General features: G+C 40.9%; 1 protein-coding gene across 3 annotated transcripts in view; it reads right to left on the reverse strand.

Moving 5' to 3' along the window:
- LOC118224242 (coiled-coil domain-containing protein 148-like) overlaps positions 1-17387 on the reverse strand; it is a 56443-nt gene that overhangs the window by 14178 nt on the left and 24878 nt on the right. For all 3 annotated transcript variants that reach the window (XM_035411551.1, XM_035411550.1, XM_035411552.1), the window contains 3 exons: positions 16053-16191; positions 9875-10081; positions 1700-1840 (listed from right to left, as the gene is read on the reverse strand). In XM_035411551.1, coding sequence (XP_035267442.1) covers positions 1700-1840; positions 9875-10081; positions 16053-16191 — 487 coding nt within the window. The remainder of the gene's footprint in view (positions 1-1699; positions 1841-9874; positions 10082-16052; positions 16192-17387) is intronic.

A 17387-nucleotide genomic window follows, 5' to 3' on the forward strand; every position in this document is an offset into this window, starting at 1 on the left:
GGGTTTTTTCATGATTTTTTCACGCTTTATTTCACTGCCCCCTCGGTTTTGGATGCCCAGTTGTGAACTTAATGGCCCATCTCCTCTCTGTAGCGTCCTCTGTTGATTCAGGAGGGCGCGCGCTAGCACACCCGCCCACAGAACGGGGCGTGTCCGGCTGCACCTCTCCGCGCTCTGTAAAGCTCCACGCCATAGGGCCGCACAATCACACGGCTGTTCTACACAAATCATGGCCAGAGTCAGGCTATTTAAAATTGCCCAATGGATATGCAAGTTTAATAAAGGCTTCATAAAACAGGACACTGAAACAGTGCCTTCGTGGTGATTTAGTTGCCTCCAAAGAATATTGTCTCTAAATAATTTAGCTTTACAAAACACTAAACCAAAACAAAGCCGCTGGCTCTGAAAAGTTTTCAGTACTTTGTTAGCGACTGATAGTTCTGGCCCTTTGTGTGGTTGACAATGTCCTTGGTAGTCATGACACAAATGTGATACGTAGCATCGTTATCTCAGGCTGTGACAGTGCACCTTCACACAGCCTCCTGTACCTCCTTAACTATGCTGAAGGCTGTGCAATATGCATGATATGCACTTGTAATGGGCTCTCTGATCTGTTTAATAATACACCACACAAAATGTCACGTCATCTTAGCTCACTCATGCAGGCATCGTCAAAAAATGTTCGGAGAGAACATATATCTCAAAATAAGAATTTTTTTTCCATTTGGGTTCAAAATATTATATAATCAGAATTTTGTTTTTCAATCATGCTAAATTTATCCGTAAAGCAGTGCGTAAGTATTTGGACAGTGTCATAATTATTGTTTTTCTGGCTCCGTACTCCAGCACATTGGATTTGAAATAAAACAATGAATGTGAGGTTAAAGTACACACTGTCAGTTTTAATTTAAGGTTATGTGAGGGTACATCCATACTGGGTAAACTGTGTAGGAATTACAGCCCTTTTTATACATTGTTACCCCATTTTAGTGGACTGCACTGTATTTTGTCCCATTCATTGTATAGTGAAGGATGAGATGGAAAAAGGCTCATGCAATAAATAATAAATATGTAAAGAGAGAAAGAGTCTAAAAAGCAATGATGCGGTGTCCATACACAAATCTGCAAGAGAACTTGTGGAATATGAAAATAGGTAACCAACACATTCAGTAAAACAGCACTAGGACAGCCTGTGGCTTATCCACTCACTGGTGCCAATTCAGAAGCCAGTGCTTTCATATAAGCTGCCCAATATCAGTTCAATAGCATTAAGCGGATGCACTACTGCACGTATTAACACTTATGTTATGACATAAACAATTTCAAGGTGTCACTGGGCTCTCCTGCAAACGTTTTCCATAGGTTAAAGCTTGGTATTGGCAGCAATATAATGTAACAATGCTTGCAAATCCAAAGTTAAGGGTTCGATTCCCAGGTAGGGCACAGGTGTTGTACCCTTCAGCAAGGTACTTAACCTGAATTTCTTTAGTCAATATTCAGCTGTGTAAGTGGATCATATGTACATACCATAAGCTGTGGATAGGAGTGACTGCTAAATGCTTTCAATTTAAATGTTTAGTAATAAAAATGGCTAATAATGCAAATATTTGCAAAAATTCAGGCCTGACATGGAACATTCAGCAGCTCAAACGATGGGATGTGTATGTGTGCGGAGAGCAGTCTGTGTTTTAGCCGTTACCCTCTCTTGCTGTACAGCCCTCCGGGCCCTGTCTCTCTCCTGCTCCCTCCTCAGCCTGTCTTCCTCTTCCTCCTGTCTCCTGGACGCGATGGCAGCCTCCAGTCTGGCCACTTCCTCCTGCTGGGCACGCCACAGCTGCAGCTGGGGACAAGGGCAGGCGCACAAAGATAGAGGCTTCGTCATCAGCAGTTGTCACTCAGCACCCATCACTCGGCAACGGTACATTCAGGGACAGGTTCTGCTTTACAGAGAAGGTCGCGCTGTTATGAACAAGCTGGGTGGAAGAATTCACCACCAATGCAGATGCTGGTTTGACCATGGCTGCAGATGATGTCACTGATACCCACTGTCCTTTTCAAATAGTTGAAAAGAAAGCATCCAGAGCACCTTCATGCGGTCCTGAACAGATCAGATGGAGAGCTAATTGCCCTGATCATATTTTGTTTTTACGAGCCCACACCCTGAGCATAGGCTCCTACTGTTGAGTCTGGTTCCACCCAAGGTTTCTTCCTGCATGCCATTCAGAGAATTATTTGCTTGCCACCGTCACCTCTAGCTTGTGTTGTGGGGGTTTATGCCAGAGTATAATGTGGAACGTACTGTGACAATTTCTTTGTCATATGCACTATATAAATGCAGTTTTATCAACTGATTAATTGAGCTTATTCTTTAATCCTGTATTCCTTTAGCAACCAGAACATATACAAAACATATACAAAAGTGTATTTCAGTCCCACAGGACAGGAGCCCTCTCAAAATAACAAACAGAACTGTGGAGGCCAGATGGCTTTATTCTTGAACTCCCTCCACGTGCCCTCTCAGCACCCTTGAACACACACCTGAGCCTGTTTGCTCTGAAACCCAAAGTCGCACACTCTGGACATATCCATGCTGATGGTAAGCAAGAGAGCGACAGGTTGGTAGAGAATCGGGCTCCCAGGGGACACCCGGAGCACGCACCGGAGGTTTGATTTACAGCTCCATCAGTTCACAGCACCGCACAGCCCTCCCCAAAGAGAGACAGTCCATCACACATTCATACCAGGAACAGAAATCAATCCCAGCTTTGTGCTCAGGGAAAAACAAGCACTGTTTTCTGCCTGTTAAGAGCTTTAACTCAAATTCAGACGCACTGTCAGAGCTCAGCCAAACTCAATACATCACGTTGTTTACCTTTGTCAGATTAAGAAGACCAGCTGAGCAGCTGTCTGAAATTAGGGAGCTTGTCCTCTTGAATTTTGGATACTAGAGTTGGTGATTTCTTGCCAGTTGAAATTATACTTCAGTGGGTGCATTGGTAAACCTTATGTAGCAATAAAGCCAACTATATTTGCCAATAATTATTTCTTCTTCAAGTAAACCATTTAAAAACTATTCAGGTATATTAAATGGGGGCAGTGGAGTGGTGCACATGACTAATGTACTGGGTCTTAGTTCATACACTCCCATCGTCTGGAATCAAACACTGACCAAGACAGCACCAACTGAGACTGGCACTCCCATGGGATGGCGATATAATGGTCTGTAATGCCTCCCAGGGAGTCGGCAAGGTCATCACCATCCCACCATGCATTAGCGGCTCTTCTGACCGATCGGGCATCTGAGGTCTGACTGCCAGCTGCACAAGCGACGCACTCCTCCAGGCGAACAACGACTCCGCTGGTTTGCGGAGCAAAAAGAAGGCCCTCAGGCATGCTTTGGATGACACACAAAAATGGCCCTGGTAGTCGGAGAATGGGATGAATGGGATTAGCAACAGGATGGGTTTACTGTTGTGAATAATTCATAAAGCATTCATAACTAGGCAAACATTTTAAAATAGGCAAAATAAATGTTCAAAGAAATAAAATAGTTCAGGTATGTCAAGCAGAAATGACTACTGCTGAAAAGACTGAATTATCTGAATTCAGTGATGACTGCAGTTTTGTCAGTGCATAAAAAGTCAGCTGTAACAAGAGATCGTTGATAAGAAAAATGTAAAAATTCTCATGACATGCAAGTGACCCATCTATTAGGTACAGTCAAAAATCTGTGTAAGAAATTGAAAAAAAAATACATAACTTATAACAGAGATGAGTAACAACCTTGCTTGAAGGTTGCAGACACAGGTGAAACATAAAAATGAACTGCACATTCACCCAGAACTGAACTGATTAGAAACGGTACTTTCACTTTAAAATTATGCTTGTCACAAACTAGATGATGGGGAGCACACCCTGATTATTTATGAAATAGATATTGTTTTCATATTCCTTGTGTTTTGGGCACCCTTCCCATTGACTACCATTTAATAATAAATTCAATTTCTAACTTTTGGTCACATCCCATAATAATCATTGATGTCACTTACATCTGAATAGCTGAATGGACTCTCTCCTCAATTTAAATTCTTCCTGCTACAGTTTCTTATAATTCTCTGGAAATTCTTGATAAGATTTATTAGATTTTTTTTGTAGACTCCAGCAGAGGTAGCAAAAGTGAGGATTCAAGATGTTAGTGAACCTTCTTTCTCTCTTTAAAATTCACAAGTAATGTAATCCCCATAAGAATGTAATTACAGTTCCATTCACATTTAATTTTTGCTTTATTAGCTAGCTAGCCAGTTTAAAACTACAAAGGTGTCAGCAACACAATCTTGGCCAATTACTTTATATAATCACTTTCCTGCAAAAGACAAACATGACCTAAAATTTGCTCTCTTTTTTTTCTTCAAAAATATGCTATACATGAAATATCATTATGATGACATTTATGATGACACATGTCACTTTTCTTGTATGCCCCATACATTATAAAATAAATTACCTTTGTACTAGAAGTATTTCAAACAAATACTTTCCAGCTTCCAATGCACAGTCACCAAACCCACTGAGTCACCTTATCTAAACTCATTTCTGATTTCAAACACAGTAATTTCAACTGGCCTTACAGTTCATGTACTATTTAAAGACAAACTCATTATAATCTTTGTTGAAGGAGAAGGTTGCCTACTGACAAAAGGAAATGGCTGGTAATAGTGCAAACAGACAGTCTTTACAATCTCTTTCTTTTGGTTAATCGGGTTCCACGGGAAATCGCAGCATACTCTCATAAGGTTAGCAGCTTTGTGAAATCCCAGCCTCAGATTTTTATTTCACTGAAATTACTGTGACATTAGAAGTGAGTGACCCTGGGTCTCTTTACTGGGCAGAAAATAGCTTATCTTCGCCATGTCAAAAGGCTTAGCATTCACTCCAGCTTATTAGTAAGTAAGACGCACTGAAATACACAGCAAATAAATTACCTAACTTATTATTGCATGATGAGATAAATTAAAGAGCTGACAAAAACCTGTGATCCATGAACCGATTTGTGGAAGCAGAAGGATGTTCTTTATTACAGTGTCAAATGAGCACAGCCACAAATCTGTTCAGGTTGCTGTGGAGGGAAATGCTGTGGAGTCTCTAGTTTTAAAGTAGCATTACATTATTTAAATTTGAGCACTCATTCAAGGTGACTTGATGTTTTTTAAACATATCATGTAAACAGTTTTTACAGAATCTTAGATTAGATTATGCAGTGTCACATCTGTCATTCTGGTTTTAAAGAACAGTTCCCTCATTCTGGTTTTAAAGTACAGTTCCCTCATAAAGTGAGCATTCTGAACTGAAGTTGTGTAGTTGTTTCAACAGCAAACGTGAGCTGTTGGGGATGGCACATCACTGAAATTTTACTTTTTGCATTAGAAACTCAGAAATGTAATGATTTCACAGTGGATGGCAATTGCTGCTCAACTGGAAAAATGTACACTGCTATAAGAAAAGTCTTACATATTTGTATACTGACCCATCCTTCCATTATATAAACCTGCTTATTCCGGGTCAGGGTTGCGGAGGCTGCTGGAGTCTATCCCAGCATGCATTGAGCGAGAGTCAGGAATACACCCTGGACAGTTTGCCAGTCCATCACAGGGCACACACACCATTCACTCACACACTCAAACCTAGGGGCAATTTAGACTTGCCAATTAACCTAACCTGCATGTCTTTGGACTGTGTGTGGAAACTGGAGCACCCGGAGGAAATCCATGCGGACAAGGGCAGAACATGCATGCAAACTCCACACAGATAATGTACCTTTATGAAAGGTCTCATTCAAAAAAGAAATCCTACATTATATACCTTATGTTAAGTGTGCCATATTTTCTAGGACCTGCCAAAAACACCATGGAAGTTGGCAGGACTTCTTACTTTCCAAAATGTCCTATCCCTGGCTCCAACTCACAAAGGTTTAGTTTATGTATAAATCAGAACAGAATTATGAAAATAATCTGACAGACTTCAGTGCTGCAGCACACATGCAGACGAGCAAGAAGCCTGATCAAGCTGAGAGGACTCAATTAAAATCTCTTCAAGGGAAAAAATCCTGCATTCACAGACACATTGACACAAAGCACATAAAAATTTAGCAAGCGCTCATTAAAAAAAGGTAAGTTTTGATCAATGCCTATTTCATCTGCAAATTGACAATCTTTTCAGTGGGAGTTACGTAACAGCAGTGAAGAATCACAGCTGGAGAGGGAGGAATTTCTTCAACAGCCTCTGTAACAGCACATGTAATTGCACAATCAGTCAAGCTGCACACCTTGGCCCAGTAAGGTGACTCCTCATTGAGCGTGATGCAGAGAACCCAGGGGGCTGTAAGCACTATGATCGATGCAAACGCTGGATCTGCGGTTTGCGTGTGTGTATATATGTATGTCTGGGTAAGTGTGTGTATGTGCATCTATGCATGAGTGTGTGTTGATACCCACGTGAGTGTGCATCTATTTGTTGTACGGGTAAGAGATTAATCTGCACAGTGAGTACCAAGCTAGATTTGAAATGACACACTGGGCACAGCTCTAAAGCGGCTTCCTGATAGAGGATTACAGATGAGACAGCAGGAGGCGCTTCGCTCAAAAGCATTATTTATAGTGATTATATGCCTGTATGTGATGTATGTGTGTTTCTGTATGTGTACATGTGTATTTATGCATACAACTATGTAAGTGAGGATATCCTTGTGTGTGTATGTGTGAGTACAGATAATATATGTATGTATGAGAGCATACAGTGTATGTGTGTGTGTGTGTGTGTGTATATACATGCATATACATGCATTCAAGGAAATGTCAATGTTTATGCGGTTCCTTTCAGCAGGCTGACTGACTTTTTGTGTCTTGTTTGTCTGTCTGGGATAGACAGAATGAATGACTTGCCATTTTTAGAAGCAGTGCTAAAAAATGATGCCAGTAATGAAATCTGTATCTGGAATTGCCAGAGTGTCGCAGAGGACCAGCTGCCTTTCTACATCTGTCACGACCCACCACATCAGCAAGCCAAACTTCCCAGAAGCCACTGCTTCCATTGCAACAACTAATTTTTTCCTGATTTCATCTACCTTTTCCAGATCTGATAATGCTTAGCAGGGCAAAGGGGGGAGGGGGGATTCCCTCGAGGGCTGTAATAAGCCCTTCATTATATATTCTACTAAAAAGACTATGCAAGTAATGATTATGCATGAATGCTCATACACAAAGCTACTGCAATACAAACTCATGAACACACAACAGCTGTTCTGTTTGTAACTGAAGAGTTTTGTTCCAAAACGAGATGTCCACCATTTTAAAAAAGTGACACCTACTCTTCATAAAATGATTGGTCTTCTAAAAATATATTACCTATCCTAGGTCATTTATTTACAAAATAATCATGTTTGCAGATTTAATCCTCTTTATTATGGAGATATTGAGTAATGAACTTCAGACAAGGTTATTTTCCCCAAATGGATATATCTTGTTTTGGAACCAACTCTATTTTGTTACTATGCAGATTCCTCTGAAATGCTTTGTGTTTGGTAACAGTTGTGGGGTCGCATGGATTAAAAGGAAAATGTACTGTACACCCCTGGGAGTCCAGGAAGTAATTTGTCAGCATTTTTGTTCTGCAGAGGAATGCTAGGCTAGCTTCCATTTTATGACCTGCTTTCTGTTCATAATTTACATAATTTAAATGGTGAATCTACAATGTATTCACAATCTCCCTTACAGCATATAAATATAATGAAATCCCTTTTATAAAATCCAGTTCTTGCTGCTGGGTGGCTAATTTGGTTAAGACACCACTCTGTGGTGAATGGCTGAGCCCCGTGGCCTTGGATTCGATTCGGACCATGTCGGTGCCATCTGTGGCCAGTATGGGAGGGTTTTGTTGATTAGGGGTCCATTTTCATTGCTATCTAGTGACCCCTGTTGGTAAAACAGTGCCTGTGGACTACCTGTTATAGCTGCATAGGAAAAGGTCTTCCTCTGACTCTACTCTATGCAAACTTAACTGTAGTCTGCAGTGTGGAAAAAAACTAAACAAATAAGTTATGAACTGTATCAATGAGTATTGAGTATTGCAAAGGACACTCAAAAATCTGGCCCTCAAGGCCAGTAGAACAGCTGGTTTTCTCTCCCGCCTGATGGTCAATTGTCCAATAATGTCACTGATTGGCCTGAGATTAAACTCACCGGGTGTATCCGTTTTAATCACTTCCTGATTAGGGTAGGGGAGAAATTTACTTTTACTTTTATTTTAAGTAATGTTTACATATGGAACCTTCAAAATATCTTTCCATGCCATGTTTTTCCAACAGGGCAGCATATGAATTTTACAAATACTGTAATAACTTATACTTCAGCTATAGCCATTCATGAATTTGTATCATAGCTAAAAGGTTAAAAGTTAGAGGTGAAAATATGTCTTTCCCTTGCTACAAAATCCTCCAAATGTTCAGATGGTGTAAGGTGTAAGGTGGGTTTGCAACTGGTGTCCATTAGCTCTTGTTACTTCTGCCAAGAAGGTTGTGACCTTGCAATGAAAGGTCTAAGTAATGAGTCAAGAACGAGCTGTGCTCAAAGTGTGTGCATCAGTGTCTGCATAAATGTGTCTACTGCTGATAACAAAGCCAAAATTAAAGTTGACTTTTCAATCTCACAAGTCCATGAAACATCAGTCAATTTACATGAAAAAGCCAGAGCTGGCAACACAATTGTAAACGTGCGATCCTTATGCACAGAATGGGAAAGGAAGCCCATCGTATAATTACAGTGTTGAGAGAAATTTGCATAAATCTTAAAGGCACACTGCCTGATTAGTCCATAGACATGCTGTAACCACCCCTCCTTATTGTTGATAAGCCATGGCCAACCCATTTGCACAGCATGTCTGCATTCTGTGCTTGTTTTCCATCTTTCAGATTGCATTTGCAAAGTTCTCTTCCACAAGAACCACTGTGATGCAGTGTTGTACCACGTTTGTCAGCTGTAACAAAACCCTGAAAACTGGATGTCGATGTCAATGGTCTCCAAGCAGAAAATTGGACAGATGTTCTATTTGTTAAATCTTAACGGAACTACCCATTTGTTTTACTCACACATTAAAATGTATGTTTACACATTTTTACACATTTCAGAGTCAACACACAGTACAAATAATCTGTAAAAAAAAGAAGGAAATAAACATTTGTAGGCCGAAAGCACCACAAAACTCCAAGGCACTTCTTGGAATACAAATTTTCATTTTCTTCTATATGGATGCAAGCCCCACCTCGCATTGAGCACCTCTCCATTTCAACCTTTTTGAAGCCAAGGCAGCATTCTCTTTTCAATATTTTTTGAAAGTATTAGCTTATGTTGCAGCAAATATAAAATTATGCTGCAACATTAACTAATGAAAATTCACTTTTTAATTTACTGGAAAATCTACAGTAAACAGTTTGAGCTGGATATATCATTTTTGTATATATTGCAAAGAACTATAGATACATTTCTCTTGTCAAAAATAGCAGCCATAGTTCTCATGGTATGGCAGTAAAATACCCATTATGTTTGGTGCTAACAAAAGGTGTCATATAGGATGGCCGTGTAGCAGAGCTTCACTTGAACTGGTTGTGGGCTCCCAGCTGGGGCACTGCCAATTGTACCATTAAGCAAGGTACTATCAACCTATCAAGCTGTACAAATGTATTATGTGTTAAAACTGCAATCAGTGCGATTTACTCTGAACAAGAGCCTCTGCATCGGTAGGTATGAGGCACTCTTTTCTTTTTGATAATTATAGTGTCAGGCTGCTGTATACCAAAGCTGTAGCATAGATCTTAAAAGGACACCTTCTCTTTCAGCTGGTTGGAGATCTCCTGCTGGTGTCTCCGTTGGCTCTGCAGGGTCAGCTCTTCCTGGTGGGCCACCCGGGCCTCTTCCAAAATTGCCAGAGACTTGATCAGCAGTCCGGCCCGGTCCCGCCACCAACTCTGGAGCACTGCCCGCTGATGGATCTGAGCAAAGCGGTACTGGTCCCAAGACTGCTCGTGGTCCTTCTGCAATAGAACACATCTCCGTTGGACACACCTGGACCATGAATACAGCCACAAGACTGAAACAGTAACATGCCAACATGATTCACAGGGGAACTGTGACACCACCATCTAGTACTCTTTTCTTATGTAAGGTTAATTACTCTAGTATTGTTATAGTACATGTAGTAGCTTTATATCAATGCTGTCTGTATAACTATAGTGCGTTTATACTATATCCATTATGTCTTTTAGTTGTATTATTTGTATTTACATAAAGATGGGTATAAATTTAATTAAATTTAGCATTTTAATGATGCACATAGACTCACTGGTCTGGGAATGTTGCTCAGATAACTCAGATAAAAGATGGATTTAATTACGTTCTCTTACTTTGTAAGTTGATCTGGATATGAGTGTCTGCTAAATGAATGTTACGTAATATAATGTGATACCCACATGGGTCACCACAGGCCAGTAAAATACCCACACAGTTAGCAGTGGAACCGTGACAAAGAGGCACAGTTCACAGCGGACCGCACATTTTTCGCAGTGGACCGGGATCACGCACACTTGGTTTTAAATGGACAGTAACACATTCACGGTTGAACAGTTGCCCGGGTTTCTCGGGATCTCCACTCCTGACAGTGTTTCCAGCGGCCGCCGCTCCGCGAGCAGGGAGAGTCTGCGGCAATTCATCATCGTGCCACGAATCGCACGGCAGCGGCAGCCATGCATGACTGCTTTAGTGGAGCACAGAGAAATGATATAAATGCACGGACTAATGGCGGCTAACCGACGGCTCGCGGGCATCAGACGGCTGGCTGCTTTTATTGGAATTGAGAGGAGCTGACAGCCCTGGCCATGTAACTCACGTGCCTGAGGCGGAAAGGCAAACCGTGTATATTAACATATATCGTCGTGTGTTTGAGAACGCACAGGTATCATAGCTGCACCTGGTACATTATCGTCCTCTGTGTTTCTATGCCTGTGTGCCTTCCTGTCTGTCTCTTCATTCATGGCTGCATCTATGAGTATCTTGCTTGCATATGAGTGTGCGTGGTGTCTGTCTGCCCGCATACATATTGCATATGCATGCGCGCGTGCCTGTGTCAGAATGTGTTTGTGTTATTGCAACTTTTCGTGGACAGCCTGGAAGCCGTGTGCCACAGTATACTCAGAGCAGTGGCTGAATCCTAGCTTTGGGAGTTTTACTGCAATACTGTATGCAGTCAGCTGCTCCCCTTCAAATAACTCCTGTTACTGAAGGTGAAAACGCTACTGAAAGCAACCTTCTGGCTCCTGAAAACAGACTAAATCACAGGATATTTTATAAATGAGAATTAGGTATGTATTAATCACCATAAAAATAAGGGTCCAAATACTAATTAATATCACACCAGGCAAAGCCACATCTGCACACAGAAACAACCACCCAAAATGTTCTCCTAGAGCCCACTACTAGTAAACATTCTATAGACTTTGTGCAGATGTTTTAGTCATTTCCACATACATGCAGGCACTCTTGTCTAAATGAAGCCATACATTTGCAATTAAACCAAATAAAGAACACTGAGCGAGACTCCTGTGCTGTTTCAAGGCTGAGTCAGCACTGCAAATATGCTGAATGTGGTTACGAACGCTCGACCCAAATATACTGCATATGAAGCAGCTTCTGACTGATCAGAGTAAAGCATTTGAGTACACACCTAAAAACAAACATTCAACATGTTCCTTTTTTAACAGTTTCCTTTTAGATCAATGACCTACAAGTGTTTGTCAGATAACCACATGCTGCATTTAATTGCATAGTATGTAGCTGGATCAATTTTCATTGCACATTTTGCCCATGTTCATATATACACACACATATATATATATATATATATATATATATATATATAGTGACAGGCGGCGGGGAGAGGTGCGGGGATTGGTAGTGGAGGACAGGTACCTGGCAGCACGTTGGCTCCACCCCCGAACCACAGAAGGAGGTCCGGCAATAATCAGACGCACCGGTCGGTCATTACGCACTCAAGGCTCGGGGATAAAGCGAGAGCCGAAACATGAGGTAATTGCAAAGTACCGTGAGGGAAACGCGTTTGGTGAGAAGAGAAAGAGAGAGCATTGTGAATAATCAATTGAATTACTGTTGTGACCTGGACTGCCTGACTACCCGCTTGTGTATCGACTCGTTCTGTTTGAGAACCAGGCTTCGGATTTGGACTTTGGAATACGGACATGGAATATGGATACGGATTGTGGAATTGGACTGGTTGCCTGATTTCCCCCCTTCCCCTTTGTGAGTTTCCCCCAATAAACTTTCCTTGTTTAATTGTACTTCGTTTGTGTGTTTTAGTTATTCAACTTGTGACATGGAAACCCCACACCCCTGGTTCTGCTACAATATATATATATATATATATATATATATATATATATATATACACGTACAGTATCTAACAAAACATTGAGATTTTCCTCCCTTATCTCCCATTTTGAATCACAAATTGTACTATACTTTCACATGACCACAATGCCACTAAAATCCAAGCTAGGAGCATTGTTCAGAAGAGAGGAGCTGTCTCATAGCATAACTCATAAACTGCAGCTGTCAGTTGAGCAACTGGATAACATTTGTGCAAGAGGGCAGAGCCCTGGATGACTTAAGCCCAGCCCCCACCCTGGTGGAACAAAGCTTACTGTGTCCAACTGCTGTGGACTCCCAGTCAATGTTAACTAACAGCACAGCCCAATCTCAAACTAGCAATGTCCAGGCTAAAGGCCTCTGTGTGCACTCTCACCAAGTGCCATTACCAAGTGAGCCCTCCATATGTGACATGTTCAACAGTTTTGAGAGATTCACATTTATTTCTTCAATGGGAAGATTGTGGAAGGAAGTCTGATTCATTTGATAGAAGCTTTTATTTGACATTTCTTTTCATGTATGTGCAGTTTTACCTGACTCCCAGGGTTAACAGCTTGAGAAATCAAGTCAAAAGTGCCAGAACAGCCTTTTCATGCTGTTTCTCTGACAGGATGTGTATAAAAGGTGACAAACTCAAGGACTCAACAAGAAATCCTGTGCAATGAAAATCAGTATTTTTTCATTGGTATATAATGAAGAACAACAGTGAACAAATACGGTGATATTAAGCACTTATCTATTGAGATTTTGAATTAGTTGGTTTTTATTATGAAAAAATACATTAATAGTGCTCAGAGCAGGAGGATTTGGTATTGGTCAATAAGAACATGTTTCTTACATCATCAACAAGGTGATTTATTATTTTTTTATTGAAAAATGTGATGTGATGGGAATATGGCTCATTGTACAAATATGTTAATGTGTCTGATTAATGTTTTATTAGTACTGAACGTACCATAGGGACTGAACAGGCATCATGACTTGCTGTATAAGTGGCTGCATGGGAACCCTGGATGAAAAATATAATATAGCTGTGCAGAGGAACACGCTTGCTGAGACGTAAATCTACTGCCAATGCTATGCTGTGCCACCAAGCGAGTTATCTAACCTGACATTGGAAATGTGGAAATGTGTAGGTTTCATGACAAGCTGAGTTGCCAGATATCAATGGCTTATTTTTCGCTTTATACATTTGGAAAATAGACTCAAAAGAGCCTTAAAAAAAGCCTGAGCTATTACTTTTAATTGAGATGATACCATTTTTAAGGCCCTTTTGAATCTTAAAACAATAATTTCTTTTTAAAGAAAACTGAGAAATAAACATGAATTGAAAAAACAAATGAATTAAGTGTTACTTTCAATTTAACTTTTTGACAGTTATTAACTAACTTATACAAGAAAGTACCTTATTGAACACTAGTGGCACTTATAGGTAAGGATGAGGCAACTGTTAAATTAAAGGGAAGCTTTAATAAGAGATTTTTGTCTAATGAGCAATTGCATTAAACTAAGCTACCATGTTTATTTTTATATTCTCCTTTACTGTCTCACAAAAATCAACTCTTTTACTTTCTATGGAACAATAATCCATCTCTGAGACTATACCTCCAGTAATAATAAATAGGAGTTGGATGATCACAGAATCCCACAAAAGTGATTAAGAGAAGACAAAATTCCACAGTGGTTTCATAAACTCATTAAGCAGAGTATAACAGATAGGTCCCCTGCCAGTTATGTAACAAAACCTACCCAAGTTTCCATAAGGGAATGATCGGCCGTTTGAGAAATAACCACATACCTTTGGGCTGTGCTATTGACATTTTGGCACCTAGATGGGACAATCAACAGATAGCTTACATAAGCACCATGGGGGTGTATGGGAGATGTATGCAGCTTTAAATGATGAAGGAAGTCACAGCTTATTGTGAGCATGTGTGTGGTAAATGGTAAATGGACTGCATTTATATAGCGCTTTTATCCAAAGCGCTTTACAATTGATGCCTCTCATTCGCCAGAGCAGTTAGGGGTTAGGGGTTAGGTGTCTTGCTCAAGGACACTTCGACACGCCCAGGGCGGGGTTTGAACCGGCAACCCTCCGACTGCCAGACAATTGGTCTTACCTCCTGAGCTGTCACCCCATGTGTGCTCAGAGCATGACAGCAATGCAGTGAAAAACTGAAAATTATAACCTACCGCCCAATGAAGCTGACAGAGTGTACAGAGATCACTGAACATTCTGTTCATAAGGTTTCAAATACTCAAGTGACGCCATATGGTTTAAGCCCTGCTTAGGATTGTACTATTTATACACATTAGCTGTACGTCTGAAATCACGTAAAGACTCAATGAGTGTTTCAGTCTATTTTAGAATAATATGATGGTTGTTCCCCTACAAAATCATTGCTTTATACATATACAGACTTAGAAAAGAATGGCTTTTAAATTATCATTACTGAGATGTATATGTGTTTTCCATTAGGACTGGATTGTAGCCCAAGAGTCAAAATGCAACACCGTCTGTTTTCATCTAAAAGGCATACCCTTATTTGCTCAAACAAATATTATTCTGCCAGAGTGCTATTTGGAAAGCTTTGATGTTCCTGTCACAAATAAACCAATATTCTTGAAAATACAAACATTCTTTTTATATTAATAATGGCCTCTATCTCAGGCCAGTGCATAGGGTAATGACAACGATATGCAGCTAGAAAGTGAGTAAAAGAAACATCTTTTGTTGCTCAGGGCTTCTTCGTAGGAAATGGAAAAAAAGACACTGAAACAGAATCAGTGGAAATGACGGAATGGTTTGTGCTAACGCTGAGGGCTGAATGTTCCATCAAGTGCAGCACCCAGCTGGAAATGACACAGAGACAAGTCTTGGAGAGGGAGAGTTGTACTCTGGCGGTCGTCATGGTGACGGGAGAGCTGCAGGTAGAAAGAGGCAGCAGAGGAAGGGAGCAGGGACAGCCATGTCCACAGAGGTGACAATGCACATCTCAGAGCCTGTCAAGCACATCATCCTCTCCTCTGCAGCTACACCGGATCTACAGCACAGCCTTATGAGAGCACCGACATGGACCGGAGAGAGATACAGACACACCGATCAGGAAAAGAGCAGAACCATCAACCAAGGAGATATAGAACCACTGACCAATGAAATATAGAGACACTGACCAAGCAGATACAAAGACACTGACCAAGGAGATATAAATCCACTGACCAGGGAGATATAGATCCACTGACCAGGGAGATATAGAAATACTGGCCAATGAGATATTGAGACACTGACCAGGGAGATATAGAGACAATGACCAGGGTGATAAGGAGACACTGACCAAGGAGATATAGATCCACTGACCAAGGACATATAGAGACACAGACCAGGGAGATATGGAGACACTGACCAAGGAGATATAGATCCACAGACCAGGGATATATGGAGACACTGATCAAGTAGATATAGATCCACTGACCAGGGAGATATAGAAATACTGACCAGGGAAATATAAAGACACTGACCAGGGAGAAGCAGAGGCACTGATCATCAAGAAAAGCATACAAACTGACCAGCTCCTGTCTTAATCTGTGAGGGAGAAGTCTCTGTAACATGTCCATGGAGAGAGTTCGGTAGTTGTTCAGGTCATGTGGGTACTGACTCATGACCATCTGAAACACCATGTGATCCTCTTCTGGCCAACCACAGTATCTGAAAAAGGGGAGAGGCGGGGTGATGAGGGAAACATCTTTTGTTATCTGCATCTCCAGTAGATCAATGAGAAAACATAATTGTTCAGATGGTGATACATCCATGTGAAAAAGTATTGTGGGATTCATTCTAGACTCTTGACTAATTATCTTTTATAACCTATTTATAACCTCTTATTTTCTCCCAGGATTGCTGAATAATATTCATGCCAAGCTCATGGCTGCAGTCCACTCTGTAATTCAGGAGAGTGGAGAGGTGCACAAGCTCTACTTCGAAACACATGACGTCAGCCACTGCTTCTTTTCACCCGGTTCATAAGTTATCCTCACACACACTGATCTGAGGAGGACTATATATGCAGCACGTGCAGCCAGACTGTGGTTATTCGAATGACCACAGGAGAGCTGGTGCACAGAGGTTGGGACGTCCCACCGACAGTACATCCAATTATGCATCATCCTGCAAGGCTGCCAGTCACAGTTAGCATGGTCAATACCAGACTTTGAGGTCCATCCAGGCACCAGAACTTTGCCTCAATGGGATGACCCCTTAATCCCCCGTGCCCAGCACCCCAGCAAAACAAATAATACAAAATGTTTAAGTAAATTCAGGGTTGAACTAAACATTCAACAGCAGATATTATAGTCAATACAATTGTATTTTTCATAGAACAGTCCTTGACACCGTTTGAAAAGTCTGCTGAAGGACCAAATACATTTACATTAAGGTGGAACTGCATTGCAATGTTTACTGTACCAATTATTTTCTGGTGACCAGCTTCAGTATAAAATACATTGGGGTCTGGGTAAAAAATGAAACCAGTTCTGTTGAGCATCTACTTGAGGTGATTACCAAGGCAAATCTAGATTATAACATTTAAATGCAATCAGCTCCCTGTTGCTTCTGAAGTAACCCATTAAACCAATGGCCTCCCAGAGGAGAGAAATCACTGTGGAATAGATCTAAGGTTTTATGCTTACTCTCCATTTCCCAAACCACCAGTGTTTGGCAGAGGACTGGATCTGCTCTATTTTAATTGAGTTTGAAAGTGATAAGAAATCTAAAGGCAGAAATTGTCTGCTTCACTCATTTCAGAGAATATTATTACATTATATTCAGCTTAGCTTTGGTATGAGGTGCACCAGTGTTTCCCAGTCTGAAGTGGAACATGGAAAGGCAGTTCCATAGGGAAAAAT

Source organism: Anguilla anguilla, chromosome 3 (assembly GCF_013347855.1).
Source record: "Anguilla anguilla isolate fAngAng1 chromosome 3, fAngAng1.pri, whole genome shotgun sequence".
Lineage (NCBI taxonomy): Eukaryota > Metazoa > Chordata > Actinopteri > Anguilliformes > Anguillidae > Anguilla > Anguilla anguilla.